Source organism: Tamandua tetradactyla, chromosome 8 (assembly GCF_023851605.1).
Source record: "Tamandua tetradactyla isolate mTamTet1 chromosome 8, mTamTet1.pri, whole genome shotgun sequence".
Lineage (NCBI taxonomy): Eukaryota > Metazoa > Chordata > Mammalia > Pilosa > Myrmecophagidae > Tamandua > Tamandua tetradactyla.
The window spans coordinates 50,549,981-50,572,129 of NC_135334.1; the positions used below are offsets into that span (position 1 = coordinate 50,549,981).

The window sequence follows — 22,149 nt, forward strand, 5'->3', positions numbered from 1 at the left end:
CCAAATCTCCTTCTCCTGTGTTCCAGTCTCAGTGAGTGGCCCCACACCCACCAAGTCAGACACTGGCTCTGGCAAGCCCTTCCTGAGAGCTCTCTCTCTCCTTCCACCTAGAGCCAAGCACTCTTCATAATACAATAATTCTATCTACTTAATACTGTTAGAATATGCTCCATTCTCTCTACCCCCATTATTAGACTGCAGTTCAGGCCACCATCGTCCTTCACCAGGATCACTTCCAGGTGACTGGCTAGCCTCTAATCTTGCCACTTCCCAATTCTCTCAGTTGCCAAAGTTCTTTCTACAGTGCAAATATGCCTCCAGCTTTGAGCAGATCCCTTTTGGCATCAGGGTAGAGGAAGCATCCTTAGTCTAAACATAATAGACCCATCAGGATCTGATCCAGTTGTAATTTCTCCCAGACTTTTACATTGTTTATTGCTCTCTCACTCTAATCCATGCTTCCAGCTTTCCTAAACCCACCAGGCTCTCCCGTCACCATGCTTTTGTTCATGTTACTGCCACTGCAGGGAATGTCCTTTCCCTTGTTCTTCACTTGGCAAAATACCGCACAACCACAGTCTGGTACATCATCTCCAATAACTTCTCTGGGAAGCTTTCCTGGGCTTGATTCCTTTCCTGAACTGCTTCCATAGTATGTATGCATGGTTCTATCAAAGCACTTATTATATTGCAATGTAACAGGTATTATTTTTGCCTGACTCCTCCATCAGCCTGTGAGCTCTCTGGGAACAGGGACCAGCTCTTGTTTGCCTGTATCTTTGTTTGCGTTTGTATCTAGCTTAATGCTGGGCACATAACAAGAGCTTCATAATACCTGTTGCATGGATTACAAGGATTTAATATTTAAAACAGGTGACACTAATTCTATACAATCCTACATGTTATAATTTTATAAAGCAATCACAATGTCTAATCCTCCCCGTCTCTCTCTCCTTCTCTCCCTCCCTCTCTCTCTCTCTCTCTTTCTCTCTCTCTCTCTCTCTCTCTCTCTCTCTCTCTCTCTCTCTCTCTCTCTCTCACACACACACACACACACACACACACTTTCACATCTTTTCTAAAGCAGCTAGCAAGAACTTTACCTTGCCATCATAAGTACTGATAGGCCATACTGCCTTCTTCTTTCCTGTACATATAACAAATTATAAATTCAGATATCATCTGCTAATCCATCTGAATTTAAGATAATCTCTTCAAGTAAATTTCATGCAATTCTAGTAATTATTTATTAAGTATGAGTACTGCTAGGCATTGTATATTAAGTTAGGGATTAGAGAAAGCAGAAGTGAGGGAAGGCAGGTGGAATGGGGAAGACTGAAAGTACTAAAATGAAGAAGACTAGATCTCTGTCTTCAGTAAGTTGCAAATCATTGGGGGGAACACTCCTTCTTCTTCTGCAATATTTGATTGGTCTGCCCCACAGAAATGTGAATAGTCAAAATGAAAGAAGGCTTTTGAGTAAGTTTCTTTCTAAGTTTTTCAGATACTGTCAAGGCAGAACACCAAGGCTTTTCAGAGTAAAGAGGGAAAGACCCTCAGAGACACTGCTATGGTCAACCTCATTATGGGAGATGCCTTGAATTCAAACTTGCCGGGAGGCTGCTCAGGGGATCTTAAGGCCAGTGAGTGATATACTGCCATGGAACCACCCAGGAACAGGGTCATAATTCTTAAAGGGGCAGACATGAGGATGCTTTTGCAGCCAAATCTCCTACAGGGAGGCTCAAGGAAGAGCATCATTTCAGGCAGAAGATTTAAACTCCTTTTTTTAAATGCTGTATGGTGGGGGGTCACATTTAATTCTTTTTCCATATGACTATCCCATTATTGCAGCACCATTTCTTGATTTTTTGGGGGGTGGGGTGGGGTGAGAAGTGTATATGCAGGGAATCAAACCCAGGTCTCCTGCATGGCAGGTGAGAATTCTACCACTGAACTACCCTTGTACCCCTAAACTCCTTTTTTATTAACTTTTGTGTTTTCACTATAAAACTAGTAGGGCTAAAATGAGAATGCTATGTGACCCTGCACTTGATAAGCTTTCCTGCTCCTTTTCGCTGATTTTCCACAATTTTTTCCTAAAAATCTCATAAAAACAGGTCACACTTGACTTCTGACATGTGATGCTTCACTTAGATGGTATAAAATACAACACAGCATACCTGTTTCTTATCACAAAGGAAAGCCTCGAATGCTCCCCAGGAGTCAAGCCTGAGGAAGCAGCAATGTTGGGTTCACAATCAAACCTTACTCAACAACGATATCCTCTCTCTCTCCTTTTATCTATTTGCTAGTGTAAACACTTGGTGTTTATACACTCTACTGCTTTCAAAGAATTACTCAGCAAGAAACTATTGGGAATACCCTGTATGATCAATACATAATATTTAGTACAAAAACTTATCATTAAGAGAGACTAATCTCAGAAACTCTTTCATAATTCTGTTCTACCAATATGTTTTAAAGTGCTAAGGGAAAATTAACATGGAGATAAAGATGGGGACAAGAATTCCTACCTACAATAGGGTATTTACTCAACAAGGCCCTAAAACCTCAATGTATTAGAATTATGCAGGATAAATATAGATTCCTGGGTTGCAACCCAGATCTATTGGGCCAGAATGTGATTTTTAAACAAGTCTTCCAGGAGCTTCTGATGGAGGGGTTTGCTGATCATGCCATGATAATCAGCACTGTTAATACCCATTCAGGTTTGCTTTTATTATAGGCACATGTCCCCCTCCCCCCCCCTTTTTTTTATTTTGCACAGGCAGGCACCAGGAATAGAACACAGGTCTCCAAAATTGCAGGCAAGACCTCTGCCTGTCTGAGCCACCGTGGCCCGCCCTAGGCACATGCACTTTTAATGTCATTCTCATCATACAAATTCAAGCAATTCAAAGGGAAGATCTTAGGAGATCAAAAATATTCAAAGAACAGTATGGATTATAAGTAAAAGAATAAATAGCAGAACAACCCTGATCATTAATGCTAAAGGAAATGAGATGACTATGGGCTATAGGTGCTGTGAAAACTGATGATTTACAGCAGCATTTGAGGGAATGAACCAGATCACCCAGCCAGCAAAGCTTTTACCAAGCTTCTTTGTGGGACATTTGACTCTCTCCGTCTCCAAAGAATTAGATCTGGTTGAATGAACTTCAGCATCTCAAAATGCAGGGTTTTAGGATGAAATATAAACCTTAAGGGGTAGCAAAAAGTGTGGATTTTACCTATCTGGAAATAGTATTTTTTCAAAGATCTTTTTAGAAATGACTTTTTTCATTTCTTTTCACCTCCTAAATTAAAGAATTTTGTTCCTTCCAGTTCTCTATTCCTTGGGTTACTCCTGATTTCCTGATGAATCTAAAGCATATGTGGAAATTATTCAGGAGGTAGTTTTCAAGATCAAGTCTTGATTTGGGATAGTGACGCTATGAACAACTAAAAATAAAACATACAACTGTCTCTGATGTGAGTAAACTCAATAGACCCAAGCTTCAACTGAAAATGTCTATTGTCAAAACAGTCCAGAAGTAAACCCTTACATTTATGGATTTTTGACAAGAATGTCAAAACAATTCAATGGGGGAAAGAGGAGCCTTTTCAATAAATGATGCTGGGACAACTGGGTATCTACATGTAAATGAATGAAGTTACATCACAGACAAAAATTAATTAAGATGGAACACAGGAATATATCTTTATGCCCTTGGATTAGGCAAAGGTTTCTTAGATATAATATCAAAAGCATAAATGACAAAAGAAAAAATTAGATAAACTGTACTCCATCAAAATTAAAACAAAAAGGTTCTCCAAAGGACACCAAGATGAAAGTAAAAGACAAACTCATAGAATGGGAGAATATATTTTCAAATCATATGTCTGACAAAGAGTTTGCATTCAGAATACATAAAGAATGTTCACAATTCAATAATAAAAAGACTAATAACCCAATTTAAAAAATAATCAAAGGATCTGAATAGACATTCCCCCCAAAAGATATAAAAATGGCAATAAAGACATAAAAAGATTATCAGTATCATTAGCCATTAGGAGAAATGCAAATCAAAACCAAAATGAGAGACCACTTCACATCTAGTAGTATGGCTATAATCAAAAAGACAAATATTGATAAATGTTTGCTGGTGGTAACATAAAATGGTATAGTCACTTTGGAAAATAAGTCTGGCAGTTCCTCAAAATGTTACATATAGAGTTACCATACGACCTGGGAATTCTACTGCTAAGTATACTCCCAAGAGAAATGAAAATATGCATCCACACAAAAATATATACATGGATGTTCACAGCATTATTCATAATAACCCAAAAATGAAAATTACCCAAATGTCCACTACCGAAGAATGGATAAATAAAATGTGGTATATCCATACAATAGAATAACCATCAGTAATAAAAAGAATGAAGAACTGGAACATGCTACAACATGGATGAACCTTGACAACATTATGCTAAGTGAAAGAAGTCAGTCACAAAAGGTTATATATTATATGATTCCATTTATATGAAACATCCAAAATAGGCAAATCTGTAGAGTGGTTGCTTAGGACTGGGGGATTGGAGGGAAATGGGAAGTGACTACTAATGGGTATGCAATATCTTTCTGGGATGATAAAAATGTTCTAAAATTACTTGTGGTAATGGTTGCACAATTCTGTGAATATGCCAAAAATGTCAAATTATTGTACACTTTTTAAAAAACCCACATATTTTACCACTTAATACACACTCAGAATGTCAACTGTCAACTTCACAGTAACCATGTCTGATTCATCCATTAGGAAAGCTGTTAGATAGATGCCTCATTCTCCTTGGCCAGATCCCAAACAGAGGCGGATTGATGGGTTTCGGAGAGTAATCCCAAAGGAGTAAAAACAGCATAGAGCTGTTAGGTAATTAAATATGTATATCTGTGTGCTCATGTGATTTTTAAGAAACAAATACTGAAAAACAGTGATTAAAAGATTCCTGATTGCTGATTACTGAGCTATGCTTGCTTTGTGAAAAGCAGACTTTATCTGTGTGCTTATACTTCAATAAAAGTTTAATAGTAAATCAAAAGGAAGATTTAGAACCATTTTTTCCTCATTTGTTTTAAATTAATTCAAAGTTCGTTTAAACGCTAACTGTACCGCTTTTAAACAGTTAATTTTTTAAGACTGAATTACTTTGACCTCTGTATCTTTACTCTCAATAAAGGTGTTTTAAAATGAACCCTGAAGTTTCTTACAAGGTCGTCTCTGAATGACCTAGTCTTTCCCTGTATTCTGGTGAGTTTCCAAAGTCTCCTGCCCAAGAAGGCAGAGAGGCATTATTGCAAATGAACATTAAAATGGACAGAATAGAAAGGTTGCACATACAGACCCTCCTGTATTTTGCAACATCATATGCAGAAAAACCTGTCTTAGAATAGACAAAGACAATCCTTGAGTTTGATAAGCTATGGTTTTTATCTTAAAAACGTTAATAACTTCGAATTTAAGAGATACTTTTAATGTGTAATCAAGGTTTACTCTATGACTCTATCCTACTTTTCAAGTGTTAGTACTTTATCTCCTCCCACCCCTATCTGCCCCTGTTCCCAATACATATACAGCACACCTCATATTTAATAAAGCGTCTCCACCCATCATCCTGCCCCTGTGCCTTTGCTCCTCTTGTTCCCTCTGACTGCAGCACTGTGTCGGGGATCTGTCTTCACCTATCAAAACTGCATTCATCCTACAAGATCTACCTCTACACCTTTACCTTTCAGGAAGCTTCTTCTGGTTTCTCCAACCAGGTGCTATTAATCTTACCTTTGAACTTCATCCAGCACTTCTTTAAATATCTCATATTTTATTTTGTGCTACAATAAGCTAAGTAGTTCTATTGTTTCCACTCTAGAATTTAAGTTAGAAAGGGGTTTGGTTCAGAGCAGGCTCCCAAATATTCGTGAATTTGTAAAGTACGCATGACTTCTTTCTGGTATGATCTGTGCTGTTTCTCTTCAATTCAGTCCTTATCAGTTCAGTTTCCTACATTAACACAGGTCTTCTGAGAAAACTGTATCTAAATCCTGGCTTTATTCAGATAAGCAAAGTCCCTGCTTTTATGTTGTTCCGTTTCTTACACTGCTATGCTGTTCTGACGTTCCCCAATGAACAAGCACTCAAAGCCCTGTTTTCCATTCCAACTTCCTTCCATTCCTTTGAGAAAAAGAAAGTCATTGGTAAAAATTACTCATTCTCATTATTAGGTGTGGACTCGGAGTAACTTCACAAAATGGGGGCTTTTGATAGGACTGAGAGTATCATTTTTATGGTTAGTCTGGAACAAAGAGAAAAAATGGTTTAGTATAAAATGAAGTGTTTTGTATGGAATAATGCTAAGACAACTCAAAACAGGAAAGAAAATTGTGGAGATGTTATTACTCCATAGCATATTCTAAATACAGGAAAACAATAAACGTAGTTAGTATTTATTGAGTACTTGTGATGTGTCAAGTACTATGTTAAGTCTTTTTCATGCATTATCTCCTTTAATCTTTTAATAATCCTATTAGGTAAAGTTCTATTATTTTCCCATTTTTGAACATGAGGACACTGAAGCACAGGAAGGTCAAGAAACTCGTAAATGCCACATGATAAGAGCAAATGTGCTTTTCAAGTTTTCTTACACAGTCTCAACTAACTTTTCTATTCTGCTTTCTTATGAGGTACATAGAAGTTGAGGCTTTTTTTTGACCTCTCTACAATATTTTCTGAATAACCTCTGTTGAGGTAAATGCAATTTAATATCTTCCCTCCCTCAACTATTCATACACCACTGGAATTTAACTCAAGAGCCAGACGGTAGACATTCACTTAATAATCTTTCTGTTTGACTGTTTAGTAATTCCTACTGTCTGAAGAGTAGAGATAGAAAAATTGCCAGCAGAATTCAACATATAATAGATTCATAGTTAAAGAAGGGAACTCGGTTTAGTCTCTTCTTAATTATGCACTTTGGAATATTTTCCTATGAAAACTAATGCAAATGTGTTCAGACAGACAAGAGCATCTCGTGGGAAGGGGTAGAGGACTAGTTTGTTGCAGTCTTATGCATTCAATTATTCCCACCATAAGAATTTATTAAGTATCTAATATGTGCCAGACACTGTCAGTGGGCAAGACACACGTGGTCTTTGCCCTGTGAAGCCTGTAAGATAGAGGGGAGGAAAACTTTAAAACAATTTTATTTACATGATTTCAAATATGATAAGTGCTATAAAGGAATGCAGGGTGCTTTGTGTTCATTTAAGAAGAGAGCCCAACCTATCCCGGCTGTCAAAGAAAGCTCCTCTGGAGCCAACACATTCAAATGCAGAATTCAAAGGAAAAGAAGAGGGAAATCTGACTCCTGTGACTTAAAAGGAGAACACAAAAAGATACTCACCTCATTAAAAAAGACAAGCTGGGCCTAAATAACTAGTCTGATATGTAGAAAGATTGAACACCAGGATATTTTAAGAGTGCCACTTAATATTTTTCAAATATATATTATAACATAAATCAGTGTTAGAAAAGTGTTTTCAAACAGAGATAACACAATATCATTTTAAGAACTAAATGGGACACATTGAAATTATTCTACAAAGCTCCATTAGCATCAAAAGAAGTTAAAAAGATAATGTCCGCAAGAAAACTTTGTCTCTGACAAAAGCTATGCACAGACTAGATGCATAATAAACACTTTGTAAGTGATGGGAATATCCCTTTTAATATGTTTTTTTACATTAATTTACCTTACTCATTTAATTTAGTTAGGAAATACTTTATACCAGTGCAATAATAAATGTCAGTGCAATTAAAATAAATTACCTCAAATGTTCATTTAAGGTAGACTTAATAAAGTTTGCATTAAATGAAAAAAGTTTCAAATGGACGTTGCTTAAAAATGCTTTGACACTATTAATGTGGAAAACATGAGAAATTTACTTCTAGAATTATTGACAAAGTTTCAAATTTAATAAATAATTGTTTGTTTCACTTACTAACAGGAAAAGGCAGCTTTAATCTGCCAATTTCAAGTAGTTGGATGTCAATTATCCAAAGCCTAAGCCCCACAAATTGATAATAAATGATATAGCTTCCATGCTCATCTGGAGAGTACAACTGAAACAATATCCAATCAGAAACGATGTTAAGTTTAGTCACACACACAACATCCTTCCAGTCTCTGCTCTCTTACTAACGCAACATGAACAGTTTTTTTTATGTTACCCTGATAGTGGTTAGTTTTCATGTGTGTATTTGATCTCCAGTTATTGTTTTTTTTTTAATTTTTCATCCAAGCCAAGATTTAATTCCAAAATATATTTCGGATTTTTTTTTTTTTTTGGCATGGGCAAACTGTGGGAATTGAACCCGGGTCTCTGGTAAGGCAGGTGAGAATACAGCCACTGAGCCACTGTTGCACCGCCCCCAAAATATATGTTTTTGTCCACCACTTAATTCATCTCAACACCTGAGCTATAATGAACTTCTGAAGCATTTGTTTTTCATGAATTCTAAAAGCAAACCCAAATTCAGATTCCATCAGAGATTTTAACAGTATACATTTCAAACACATTAACACATAAATTTCATGTGCATCACACCAAACATACATGCACTCTCACACACACAGCAAATACATACAGCCACCTACAAATTCCAAGCAGGTTTTAACCTAATTATTATTAACTAATTAATTATTAACTAGAATTGTTAATTAGACCCTCCCATACCTATTGTGTGTCTCTGTAAGTGCTTTGGTAACTATAAAGGCATTATTTTTAAAAGCTCATCTCTGCTACAGAACTGGAATAGCGATGCCATGAAGCAAGAGGTTTGAATAGGGCATTAGAGTTCTGAGAATCTGAGAACTGAATTACCCACAGTTAATTATTCAGCAATCATGCATAAATATCAGTGGGAAAGACAAGACCTTGTTACTCAGTAAGTGCTCAAGGATGCCATGCTAAAAATGTATGCCAAACAAACAAACAAAAAAACCCAGCTGTATTCATAAACAGCAGCATTTATAAACCATAAGCACTAAAAATGAAAACTTAGGGAGTATCTGTGGGAAAAGTTCCCATGTATCTTAATGCTCTCCCTTCCTTGCTCTGTGCCACAAAGCTGCAGTCTCCGGAAGCATGGGCCAAGGCAACAGTTGCTTCCTAAAACTTCACAGCAGGCTCCTAAAAGGGAGGCCCTCAGAGTGTTCACTGGTTGGCTAATTCTGAAGTTACTTCTACCCTCATCAAAAGAGAACTGTTCCCTGGGCGCTTATTGTTGCTCTTAAGTGCTGGTATGCTGAATATGAGGAGTTCTGGCATTTTTATTTTGTTTTGTTTTTTGTTTTTAATTGCTGAACTCAGAACTGTGTTATATGGAAAACATTATCTCACTATCAGGTTCTCATACATTCTCTGATTCTCATAGTTCTAATTACTCCAGTCTACTACGATACAATCAGTTAGCCAATTCTAAAAGCTGTATACTGTTTCATTATGCTGTCAGGAGAGAGGAGGTACGTTGGAGAAGCTCTGAGGTACGATGCAAGAAGGAAAAAAACGCAGAAAATATATAACCTGAAAATTTCACATATTTCACTCCCAAGCAGGATTTTTCCATTTAGTTTTCTATTAAAAGCTGAGTAATTGCAATAAGAAAGCACAGACACAAGATTGAAAAGTAACAACTAACGGCACATCATTCCATAAGGAATTGAAAATGAAAAGTAAATTAACTGAGTGTTGGCAAGTCTCAATATCCTGGTAATATAAAATCCATCAGAGCTCATGTGTGTAATACTGCCTCAAACAACTCACTGGAAATGGGAATGAAATACATTAACTTAATGTTTGAAGATTCTAAGGTCAGGGAATCGGTATTTGTTCACAGCCAAAAGGCAGTGATGACTCAGCTTTTTCAGAAATTTGTTATACTTATATCATCTATGTATCATTATCTTATGGTTCTTATAGGGACCTCAGGTTTTAATTTCCTGAACATGTTTAAAACCTCAATCACAATGTTAGATGTCATGGTATTTGCAATATCTCATTTTAAGGTGAAAAAAAAATAAATGTACTAAAATGGAAGACACTCTACTTACCTGACCACATATCTAAGGAAATTTAGGTAACTATGAGACATGTTGGTCCAAAGCGTAATCAGGATAACAGAAATTGTACAGGGCTATGGAAAGTGGAAACCAGTGATATTATGACTAAGCACATGCTCATGCCTTCTCATAAGTACAGAGAGAGCATTCCTTAAAAATACATTGGCACGAAAAGTAAATTGTTACCTTTCCCAATGAGAAACTGATAATTTTATAACTAAATAATGCAAGAAGTGATTATAACATTATATAGTACATGAAATATAGGGACAACTTTAATCACATGGAGTTCAAGAGTATGCCCAACATTTGACTTTTTTATCTTATAGTTAAATACATGTTTAAAATGTGTTTCTGCTTGGTTAATTTGTTTTAAGACTGCACAGCTAAATAATAATTATTCCTTCACATATGCAAAAAATCCCTAAACATTCTGCTTCAAAGCTGGTTTGAAAAATAGTAGTGGGGGTGGCGGAACAGATAAAGTCCCCTAAGGAGATAAAATATCCTCTGCTAATCAAGCATTATATCAAAAATTCTCCAGAAGTTAATAAGAACTTGTAATTGCTGTCAAGTTTCTTTAATCAAATAAGTCAGCTGGTCGCATGACTTTGGGCAAGTCATTTCTTTCCCTTCCTTAGTCTCCTCTGTGAACAGTGGCACTACATACCAGGGTGGGTCACATAGAGGAAAGAGAGCACAAGGGAAAAATGATCAATCTTTGTGGGAAAATTGAAATAAATTCCGTGAAATGAATTTCAGAGATTATCTATCTTCATTAGTGGCAAACAAAATTTTCTAAGCATCATAGAAAATTCAAACCTACTAAATATACTTAGTGGACTCCCAACCAAAATCTTTCATCCAAGAGATGTAAACATTAGGATGGAGTAGTCAAGTGAAAATTTAGGTAGTAACGGGCTGGAACAGTTTGGTTACACTTCTTCTTTGCTAATGGTCAGGTGGCTTGCAACAGTGAGGTTGAAGGGCAGAAAATTCTAACACAGCTCCACATAATCTCACAAACCCCCCCCTCAACCCCACACCGTCTCCACCCCTTCACTGTCTCAATTGGGCAGGGCTACCCAGAATGAACTAAATGATTAAAAAAACTCAAGTAGGTACCTCCTACCCCCATGTACTTCCCACCCCCATCTACTCCAAAGCCCACAAAAACTGATCTAAGAATAGGACCTGGGATTCAAACACAGCTAGATTTGAGTCTTAGTTCCAGTTTACTAACATGTACCTTGAGCAAATCAGTTGATATCTTTGGGCCTGTTTCTTCAAATCTGAAATATGATTTAATAATAGCAGCCTCAGGAGATTGTGTTGAGGGTTAAATTAAACCCGGCATATAAAGCAGTTTGTAGAATGATGATGCAGCAAAAGCAATCCACAAATGAAAGTGCTTTTATTATTACTCTTACATCTTCAGGAGGTAGAGATGTTGCTCACCACTGAACTGGAAAGAAGAGGTAGGAGTGCAAGCAGCAGCCTAAAGCAGACCATCTCTCCTGCATGTCTGGCCACTGAGTGCAAGATCCCTGACTCAGAGAAGTTTCCATCCTAGTGAAAGGACGTGCAGGCTCACTCTTGTTCCAGCAGAAGGGCTGCTTGCACGCTGGGTGAGGCTGGAAGGGATGAGGTGGCTTCAGCCCAAATGAGAACAGAACTTCTGCCTAGTAATTTTTAAAAAATAAAACCTCATTAGGATACTCCTGGGGCAGGACTATGAGGCACTGATAAACTGCAATAACAGAAATCTCATAACTCATTAAGAACTAAGAACTAAGAAAATACTGTGATGCGTCTTGACTTCATTAAACCAAGAGGGAGTCAAGGACTGGGAGTCAGTCACCAGTTGTTGACAGTCTAATGAAGGAAAAAGCAGAAGCTTTATCACAGGAGTAACTCATTCAGCTTGTAAATGAGGAGAGAACATGTGTTTTTGGTTAAAAGATGACATTCTGTTTCCAGTGAATTTACTGTGTGCCCCTCTCAAGCATGACTCTATGGCTGGTCACCCCTCCTGAAAACTGATGCTCGTAGACAATCTGGCAAATGGGACCTAACAAGTGTATTATGAATTGATCACCCAATGATGGGCTCAGGATTCTGGGTAGTCTGGGCAGCAGTCCAGGCTCTGCCACTTAATAGAGATTTGACTTGGTTAGGTTGACTGTCCCGGAGTTTCAGTTTTCTAGTTCATAAAAAGGAGGGGAAAGAAGGTCGGGTTGCTATTTTATTGTATTGTTTTGATGTTTCATTTTTTTAAGGTGGTGTATTATAGAGCACACAAAGTAATATGCAGGTAGTTTTGATTATTATTAAGTCATTTGTACCCCTCAGAGGGGATTCCTCTGAATTTCCAAACCATGTTAGTCTCCAGACCCTTATTCTTTGTCATGACACCCTCTTCTTTTCCTTCGTTATACATTACTGTGTGTGGTTAATAAGGACATTTTCCCCACCAGTCAGTAACTTGTTTGAGGGCAGAGATCATATCTGCTTTGTTCATCACTGTTTTTTTTGTTCATCACCGTATGTCCAGGCTGGGTGAGAGCTGGTGCCTGGTACATATTACTGGGATGAAGCCCATTGGCTCCAGTCACTCCCCAGCCCACCCAGGAAGTCAAAGAAGCCTGGCCTTCACGGCGCTCCAGGGCGGCCTCCTTGACACCATGCTGCTGCTTTATATCCTTCACGGGAGGAGGGAGGATTGCTCTTGTCACTTAGACAAGAGTCAATAAGTACATGCCAAGCCCTTCCTGTCTGTCAGACTAGGAGGTGTGTGGGAATTCAAAAGAAGAAATCTACGCTTCTGTCTTGAGGAAGTCTGTGCAAGTGGGAGGAGGGGGAAAAGGGGCAAATTAATGATGCTTGAAATACTGGGTAGGGGATTCACGAGGACGTGGCCCTGTGTGAGCATTCATTCACTGCGTCCTGTGCTTCCCCTACTTATTATTCATAAGCATCTCATAGGCAGGAATTATATATGACCATTTACAGATGAGAAAAACCAACTGCAAAAGGATTAAACAACTTGTTCAAGGGCACTCAGCTAGTTTATAGCAGAGCCCAGATTTGAACCCAGGCCTGTCTGACCACACATCCTTGGCTTGGCTGATGAGTGGGGGCAGTATGTCATGAAGGGGCACAGGGAAGCAGAAATCAGCCCTCCTGGAGGCCACTGCTGATGTTGGGAGCAGGAGAAATGTAACAGAGGATGGGTTAATTACTGAAGAGCAGTGAGTGCCAAAATCCCCCCAGATAGTTTAAGGAGAAGGAAATTCCGTTCATGTATGGTCATGAAGGGTAAAGCAGGGTTCAGCCTGGGGAAAAACTGGGGAACTAAAGATCACCGAGGGAGCATTAGAAACTAAGGATATGCAAAAAGGACAATTCTTGTGTCTTTTATTTCTTTGATATTCCCAGCTTATGCTGTATATGTAGAATATATTAAAGTCTAATTAAATATAATTACATTTATAAGGTTATTCCCTGCTTCCCTAGCATGCATCTATAAAAAAAAGAAAATAGCCCCTACTCAGCAAATTGATTCATCTTTACTAACATTTGCTTTTTCACAAGGCATTTTTTTTTAGCATTTTACTATGCATTCAACTTTGTTACTGTGGGAGGAGATGCACTCAAGGAGCTACCCCTCTGGTTGAGAATGCAGAAAACTCATCAGAGCAGCTGATGGGCTCAGTCATAGAACACGAAACCCTTGAACGCATACAAATACCGAGAGCTGCCTGAAGGAATGACATCCATTTTACTGCCAATGAAAACTGTATTGGTCTTCTTTTCACAGGAAAATCCTGATGCATGTTACACATTTTAAATAAAAGCAGTTGGGAAGCTATTTTAACTAAGCATTAAGAGCAAGATGAAACATGTATCTCGGCTTGCTTTCAGGGTACAGAATATAAGAATCCAGTCCATATGAAAACAGAGATCCTGGAATGGCTCAAAGGCAGGCAGAAAAACTTTATTTTGAAATTATAAATGGTACTTCTTGTTGGTACATTTCCAACACTAGTTATTTAATTGTGATTGGGTGAATTGCTCAGAGCCAGTGAATTTCACAAACACAAAGTGGATGCCTACTATGTATAAAGCCTGATGTAGGTGTCATGGCAATCCAAAGATGAAGCGAGACCTGGAGACATAGAGAATAAATGGGGCAGAGGTATACCTCAGTGAGGGCCCTGCTAGGGGAAAAATAAATGGGATGAAACCAAATATATCTAATGGTCTAGTTTGAACATACAGCTTTATGAGAAATGTGGAACTTTTTTATGAAACCAAATATATCTAATGGTCTAGTTTGAACATACAGCTTTATGAGAAATGTGGAACTTTTGAAATTCCAATACCTTGATGAAATTGAGGCAGCATTTTATTTCATAATCTGAAGCAAAAAACTTTATTAAAACAACCAAGCAATTAGCCTTGGGAATTGCAGGATAACAAATACAGTTAGTTAATTACTTTCCCCTCATTTAGACTTTGGTGAGTTGAAGGCTTTGGGTCTAACCCATCCATATAGTATCTAGTCACTTGGAAGGACGCAGAAGCTACTACAGAACTGCACAAGTTTTGCCAGGGCAGCTAGTGATAGGCAGAGCTAACCACAGAGCTAGCTCTGGCAGCAGCCAAGGACCAGAGAAAGTCTGTAATGCTCACTAGTGACCTGGAGGCCCAGTGAAGCTTTGGGAATTACTGAGAAAACATAAGCTATCCCTACATGACTTATGTGCATTTATTCTGATTAGTAAAGTTTGGGTTAAATGATTTATCACCCTATCACACAGTATGCATATGAAAGTAATGAGGTCTTTGCAATATAAACCTTCCCTATAGCACAGGACTATTAAATCTTTATTGAAAACCGAATAGAAGCTGCCAGGATGATTACTTTTATTTTTTGGCTAATACCTAGAGGGCCCAACAAATAAATGGTATGAAAATTAACCAACCCTGAGTCCATTGCATCTCTTGTTCATAGGGTCTGGAAGCTTAAAGTACTTAATTTTTTTTGGAATAAAACCCATAATAAACATCTACTATCTATCAAAGAAGAAGCCATTTTTGAACCAGACAGGACTGAAGTAGCTGTTTAACAAGCAGAAAGGAATCTGGCTTTCCAGGAGCACTGAGCAACCAGCTCACCTCCCCCTTTTGGATATGACACATGCCTCAACTACACCAGCATCTCTAAGGATTCTCACGGGAACAGGGCGCCAACCAAGGCACAAGAAAGGTAGAGTAGTTAATACTGTGGATTCTGAAGCCAAACTGCCTGGGTTCAAACCCTGGTGCTACCTTCATTGGTGGCTGTGTCACCTACCTCCCTATCTGTAAAACTAGGATTAGAAACAGCACCCATTCCTAGGGAAGTGAGAAGTAAAGTAATATTCATAAGTGATTAGGATTATGCTTTGCACACAGCATCAACTCAGTAAATGACAGCTACTATTACTCTTATGGAAGGAGAAGCAGATTAAAGGGTGTTCAAAATACCTAGCTGGAATCCTCAGCTGTCCAAAACCCCAGATTCATATAAAGCAAATCCGAGGAGATTATTTTTTTTCATCTTAAACACTGAATATTTCTTTAATAGCTTCAAATATCAAGCATGCTCATATTTCCCTAGTTGTTTCATAAATGTTTCTAAAGTTGGTTTATTCAAACTAGGATGTGGGCAGGGTCTGCACATTACCTTTGGCTGATGTGTCTCTTAAATGTCCTAATGTGTAGTTTCTTCCTTGTTGTCTTTTATTTTTTAATATTTTTATTCACAAAGCAACATACAAACACAAACATTCTTAACATACAAATATTCCATACATGGTGTACAATCAATAGCTCACAATATCATCACATAGTTGTATATTCATCACCATGATCATTTTTTAGAACATTTACATCACTCCAGAAAAAGAAATAAAGAGAAAAAAGAAAAAACTCAGACATACTATACCCTTTACCCCTCCCTCTCATTGACCACTAGTATTTTCATCTAATATATTTTAACCTTTGTTCCCCCTATTATTTATTTATTTTAACTTTTTTATTGTATAGTACAACATATATACAAAGCAAAGAAATAAAAAAGCATTTATTATTTATTTTTTTATCCATATTTTTCACTCATCTGCTCATACCCTAGATAAAGGGAACATCAGACACAAAGTTTTGACAACCACACAGTCACAGTGTAAACATTATATCTTCATACAATCATCTTCAAGAAACTGCCACTGGAGCACAGCTCTACAGTTTCAGGTACTTCCCTCTAGCCATTCAAATACACCATAAACTGAAAAGGGGTATCTATATAATGCATAAGAATAACCTCCAGGATAACCTCTTAACTCTATCTGAAATCTCTCAGCCACTGACACTTTATTTTTGCTCATTTCTCTCTTCCCCTTTTTGGTCAAGAAGGTTTTCTTGATTCCTTGATGCCAGGTCCCAGCTCATGCTGGGATTTCTGTCCCATGTTGCCAGGGAGATTCACACTTCTGGAAGTCATGTCCAATGTAGGAGGGGAGGGCAGTGGGTTCCCTTGCCATGTAGGCTTAGAGAGAGAGGCCACAGCTGAGCAACAAAAGAGATTCTCTGGGGGTGACTCCTAGGCCTAATTTTAAGTAGGCTTAGCTTATCCTTTGCAGGAATAAGTTCCATAGGGGTAGCCCCCAGTCTACCCAATTTTTACCCCCCTCCCAATATTTATTTATTTGTATCCTTATTTTTTTTACTCATCTGTTCATACCCTGCATAAAGGGAGCATCAGACACAAGGTTGGGGGCTTGGCCTATTGATTCGTTTGTCCCCACTGCTTGTGAGAGTATCAGAAATTCTCCAAATGGGGAAGTTTAATCCTTCCCCCTTTCTCCCCATTCTCCTAAGGGGACCCTGCAAATATTTCTTTATTCACTGTCCAAATCACTCTGGGATTTATCAGGGCATCACACTAACGTATGCCCTATTCAAGATTCCCTCTATTTATGGTATTCAACTAAACTGACCATACAAGTTAAATTAGGAAATGCACTACTCAAAATATAAATTTTACACCAAATAAACACCTCTCCCTTTAGTCTCACACAGAAGTTGAAGTTTTAAGATACGCAAATCCAAGCAGGTTTTAAGTACTATTTTAAAATCAGGAACAGGGCAGTGTGTTATTTCTCTTATATGAACTTTCAGAAATGATCAAGTCTTGGAACTAGCAGGTGTGAATTCCAATCCTAAATTCTTTTGCAAAAGGATAAACAGATAAATGGCTTACTTAGCTACAGAAGTTTATTCTAAATATAATAGATTCCATTCTAAGAGCCCACAAATATATGCCTCTCACTTCTCTATGCCCTTCACCCTAACCTTAGTCCTTCTTCCTGGTCAGACTCCTCCCCAACACACACACACACACATACATACACATACACACACACGCTTGTTTGTTTGAAGATGTCTGCTTGGAATGTCTTAGCCTGTCTTGACTCTCTTCTACCGCAATCTACCACCGCCCCCACTTTCCTTTCCACACAGCAGCCAGATGACTTTCATAGAAACTGTTGGTTCATAGCACTCCCCACTGAAAACTTTCCTCTCTGTTGGAGTCACTAGAGGGAAGCAACTGAAACTGTTGAGCTGTGTTCCAGTAATCTTGATTCTTGAAGATGACTGTATAACTATACGGCTTTTATAATATGACTGCGTGATTGTGAAAACCTTGTGTCTGATGCTCCCTTTATGCAGGGTATGAACAGATGAGTAAAAAAAATAAGGATACAAATAAATAAATATTGGGAGGGGGGTAAAAATTGGGTAGACTGAAATACTAGTGGTCAGTGAGAGGGAGGGGTAAAGATATGGGATGTATGCGTTTTTTCTTTTTTCTTTTTCTTTTTTTTTTTCTGGAGCGATACAGATGTTCTAAAACTGATCATGGTGATGAATACACAACTATGACATTGTGAGCCACTGATTGTATATTTTGGATGGACTGTATGTGGTGTGTGAAGACATGTCAATAAAAATATATTTTTATAACACTTTCCTCTGGCTTCTTGTTTACTTATAATAAAAAGCAAACTCCTCTGGCTTCTTGTTGTACTTATAATAAAAAGCAGGCTTTGACCCTGCGTCTCTGTCTGCTAATATCCCCACTTTCTTCTGGCTCTTATCTCCCTGGCCCTTTCTCTGGTCCTTGAAATTGTCAAGTTTGTTCCAGTCTCAAGGCCTTTGCATTTGCTGTTTCCTTTATTGGAACTCTATTTCTCAGCTCTTCCCTTGGCTAGCTCCTTCTCACTATTCAGATTCCAGTTAAAACTTCCTTTCTGCAGAGGCCTTCCCCAACCACTTCTATTAGGTAGCCTCTATTGCCCTCACCCCAATCTGTTTCTATCATTCTCTTTCATATTTTGTATTTAGTTTGTTTTTCAGAAGTTATCACTCTCTGAAATTAATTCTCATTTCTTTATTGACTTGTTTTTCTCTATTTTTCTGCCCTTACTTCAATATATGTTCTATGAGAGCAGAAACCTCGTTCGTCTTATTTATTGTATCTTATACATCTAGCAAACAACTTTGCTCATAACAGACACTCATTATTTATTGAATAAATAAAGGAGTGGGTGAATATAAAAATTTAACCAGTTCTTTGAGGTCTAGCTTATGTCCCTCATATCCTATGAAGTGTTCTCTAATGACCTGCACTCTTTCTGAACTCCTAATACACTTTATTACAAACACACGTGTCCTGTTGCATCTGTAGGGATATAAGCCTTCTCTCCCTAACCAGCTTTTAACTATCTGGACAGCAGCAAACTTGATCATTTCAGATGCAACTGAAAGTGAGGAGTAATCAGAAATTCATGTGCTTAGCTTGTTAGGGGCCACCTGGGCGTCACTAAGGGGGTACATACTTTTATTCCAGGTACAATTCTAGCAACCACTTTTCACGCTTCTCCATTCACAACATTAGATTATGCTGCTAAAAAGTGTTAGAGGCAGACTTTGATAGCAAAAATTGATGATTAAGAATGAGAAATAGGAAAGACAGCTATAAAAAGAAAAAGTTGGTACAAGAAGTCAAAAGGCACACAAGGGTGTGACATTGAATGGTTGGGGCCAACAACCTGGCTACTTCAGCAGAGCCTACCGGTGTGATGAAAGCCACTTCACTGCAACACACCGTGATTGTGGGTGTCCTTAATGATGACCTGAAGTCATCAAGGAAAAGTTTAATCATGATTAGTTTTAAAAAGCACAGGAAAATATTTTATAGTTTTGAAAAATTAACAATCAAAAGAAGTTCTTTCAAGTATGCCCTTAAAAGTATAGGTTTCAGTTGTCTGGACTCCTCCCCTGTGTGTGGGCATCTCCTTCCTGATAAGGTCAAGTGATAAATAAGACACTTCTGTGTGTTTAGCACAGAGCTGGGCAGATAATTTTGACTTTCCTAAACTATAAAATATTATGTCTTGCATATCATGTAACCTTTCTGAGCTTCAGTTCCTCACCTATAAAATAGGAATAAATAAATCTACCCTCTCTCCTTCACTGAGTTACGTGACGTTCAAGTTCTGTCCTTCAAACGTTGAAGAAAATATTTCCTGGCAATATAATATTTGCTATATGTAGTGGTATACAGAAGTAAGCCTGATATATATGATTATGCAGATGATTCCTGTATGAATTTTCACACAGAAAAGACTAAACTATGTTATTCTCAAACGTAAAAATTCTATTCTTTAAAAATTAAAATCCTGCTAGCCTTTACACAAGCGGTTCAAGGGTTTGCTCATTTTTACCCCATTAGATTCTTCAACATGAATTTCAAAAATTTTTTTCAAGTATGCACTTCTTGGAAAAAAGGATTCCTGTGGAAAATTTTCTCGTAAAAAACTCAAAATAAAGTACAGATCTTTTAAATGAATGTGACCATTTGTATTCCCAGGGGTTACTGACTCATTTTTCTACTTTAGTATTTCAAACATTTTCCCAAAAGGCTTTTTTTCATTGTGATTCATATCAGTCTGGCATGTCAAACTTAGTTACAAACTTGAAGCTAGTCATGAATCTCTGGGTCATTCAATTTTGTATGAAGTTATCAATGAAACATAATACAAGTCACTTCAGAAGAAAAGCTTACATTTCTTCAAATACTCTTGGGGGTCAACATTTTTGGCAATTTTCCAGTCAGGCAAGGGGTATGCCAAACATTTTACTTCTGTTCTGCATGCATGTAAGCTGCCAATGAATAAGTGCTTAGAGAAATGATGAAGGAGTTTCTGAAAAACCGAGAACTCTCCATCCATGAAGAAGCCTCCATAATGCACATGGTACAGCTTGGCTAGAACTACAGAGACCAGAGTTTAAATCTGCCTCTGTTCCTTCATCCGCTTTATGAGTGTAGGCAAAAGACAAATGCTGAGACTGAGTTTCTGCAAGTATAAATTAAGAATAATGATATTCTAAAGGTTTGTTTTGAGGATTAGAAAGTGCCTGCCATTTAGTAGGTGCTCAATAAATTGTTAGCAAAAACTAACTAACTAACTGAGGGGGGTTATTCATTTCCTTTGAAAAGATCTGATGGATGACTAGGTATAAAGGCCACCAGTTCAGCCACAGCTTAATGCAGCTGTGAGAGGAGACCCCTAGCGTCATTTCTTACCAGAATACCACTCATGTATATGACATCAGACAAGTTTTTAACAATTCAGCTAATTTATAAAACCATTTCATAAATCATTAATGCATGCTGGAGCATGCAATGAGATTACTGGAAAGATAAAAAATCTTTACAGCATGAGAGGTGATAAAAGGGACAGAGAGAAGTTAAGGAATAGGCAAAGAAAAGAAGAGTTAACTAGAAAGTGAAGGAAAAATCTTCATGGAACATGAGGTTTGCTCATTTAAGTGGCAAAGGGGAAGAGCATGGTGACAGAAACCCCCCCAAATTTTAGTAATACATGATGGGCACCCTAGGAGAGAGCTGCATAGTGATTGCAATCAAGTTCATGAGAACAAAGTGGCTTTGTTGAGGGGAACAGGGTGCCTGCTATTGACGGTGCTGAGATAGGCTGTGGGGTTGACAGAGTTGAAGCCTGATGTAGGTGGTTCAGTCAAAAGTTCTTAATAAACATGGCCATTAGGAAGTTGGAAGGAAAGCAAGTTTGTTGTTCTTATAATTGGATTCCAAAAGGCATGGTATCTGACTCAGCAGAATAGAAAGAAAGATGCTATCCTTACTGTACCTCTCATTCCCTTGGGCTCTCTAAGCATGAGAGGGCAAACAGCAAGATGACATGCTCTCTCATCAAAGAGAGAATGGGCAGTGGCCTGGTGCACTGAAGTGCCGTATCTGCAGGCCACACTATCCCCAAGAGAGCGTCACCAAAGCATGGTGGCCATGAGGTCACCTGGAATACCATGTAATCTGAACATCTATTGTACTGGCTCAGCAAATGCAGCTTCCAGGCAAGCCATAGGAGTCCCTTCCAACCACACTGCTCCACTAAACCCATCTTATATAGAAATTCTGGAGCTGGTGCTGGTGCTTCTCAGGAAGTGGAACTTGAAGGGAGGTAGAGAAAGAATGTGGTGGAATCAAGGACATTCACTGAAGAAGGACTCCCAAACTGTGTTCCTACCCAATATGGCTACTCACCTAAAGAATTCTTGAAAAGCAAATATATGTAAAAAGGTAGTATATATTTTTTAACAGAAACATAATTATCCCGAGGGAACTGTGTGTAGGTAAGAAGGACCTGGGAAACATCATTCCCACAAGCCTTCTTACATCAAGAAGCTCCCTTACCAACCTGATTCTTCTCATCTTTCCTGAGCCACACACACAACTATTGCCCAGAGCTCTCTCTTAGTCTGGGATAGTCAAGAGCAGGTATGCGTCAATAGCCCCTCCCTGCCCCAGGAACCTGTATCTCA

General features: G+C 38.1%; 1 protein-coding gene across 8 annotated transcripts in view; it reads right to left on the reverse strand.

Moving 5' to 3' along the window:
• The window catches only part of FAT3 (FAT atypical cadherin 3), a 655,772-nt gene that overhangs the window by 269,672 nt on the left and 363,951 nt on the right, over positions 1-22,149 (reverse strand). Inside the window, exon 4 of one of the 8 annotated variants that reach the window (XM_077113300.1) lies at positions 11,339-11,861. The exons of 6 other annotated variants lie outside the window; for them this stretch is intronic. In XM_077113300.1, the coding sequence (XP_076969415.1) occupies positions 11,770-11,861 (92 nt within the window). In that variant the 3' untranslated portion in view covers positions 11,339-11,769. Of the gene's footprint in view, positions 1-11,338; positions 11,862-22,149 lie in introns of those variants that run through there. One more of the 8 variants, XM_077113301.1, reaches the window with a different exon arrangement.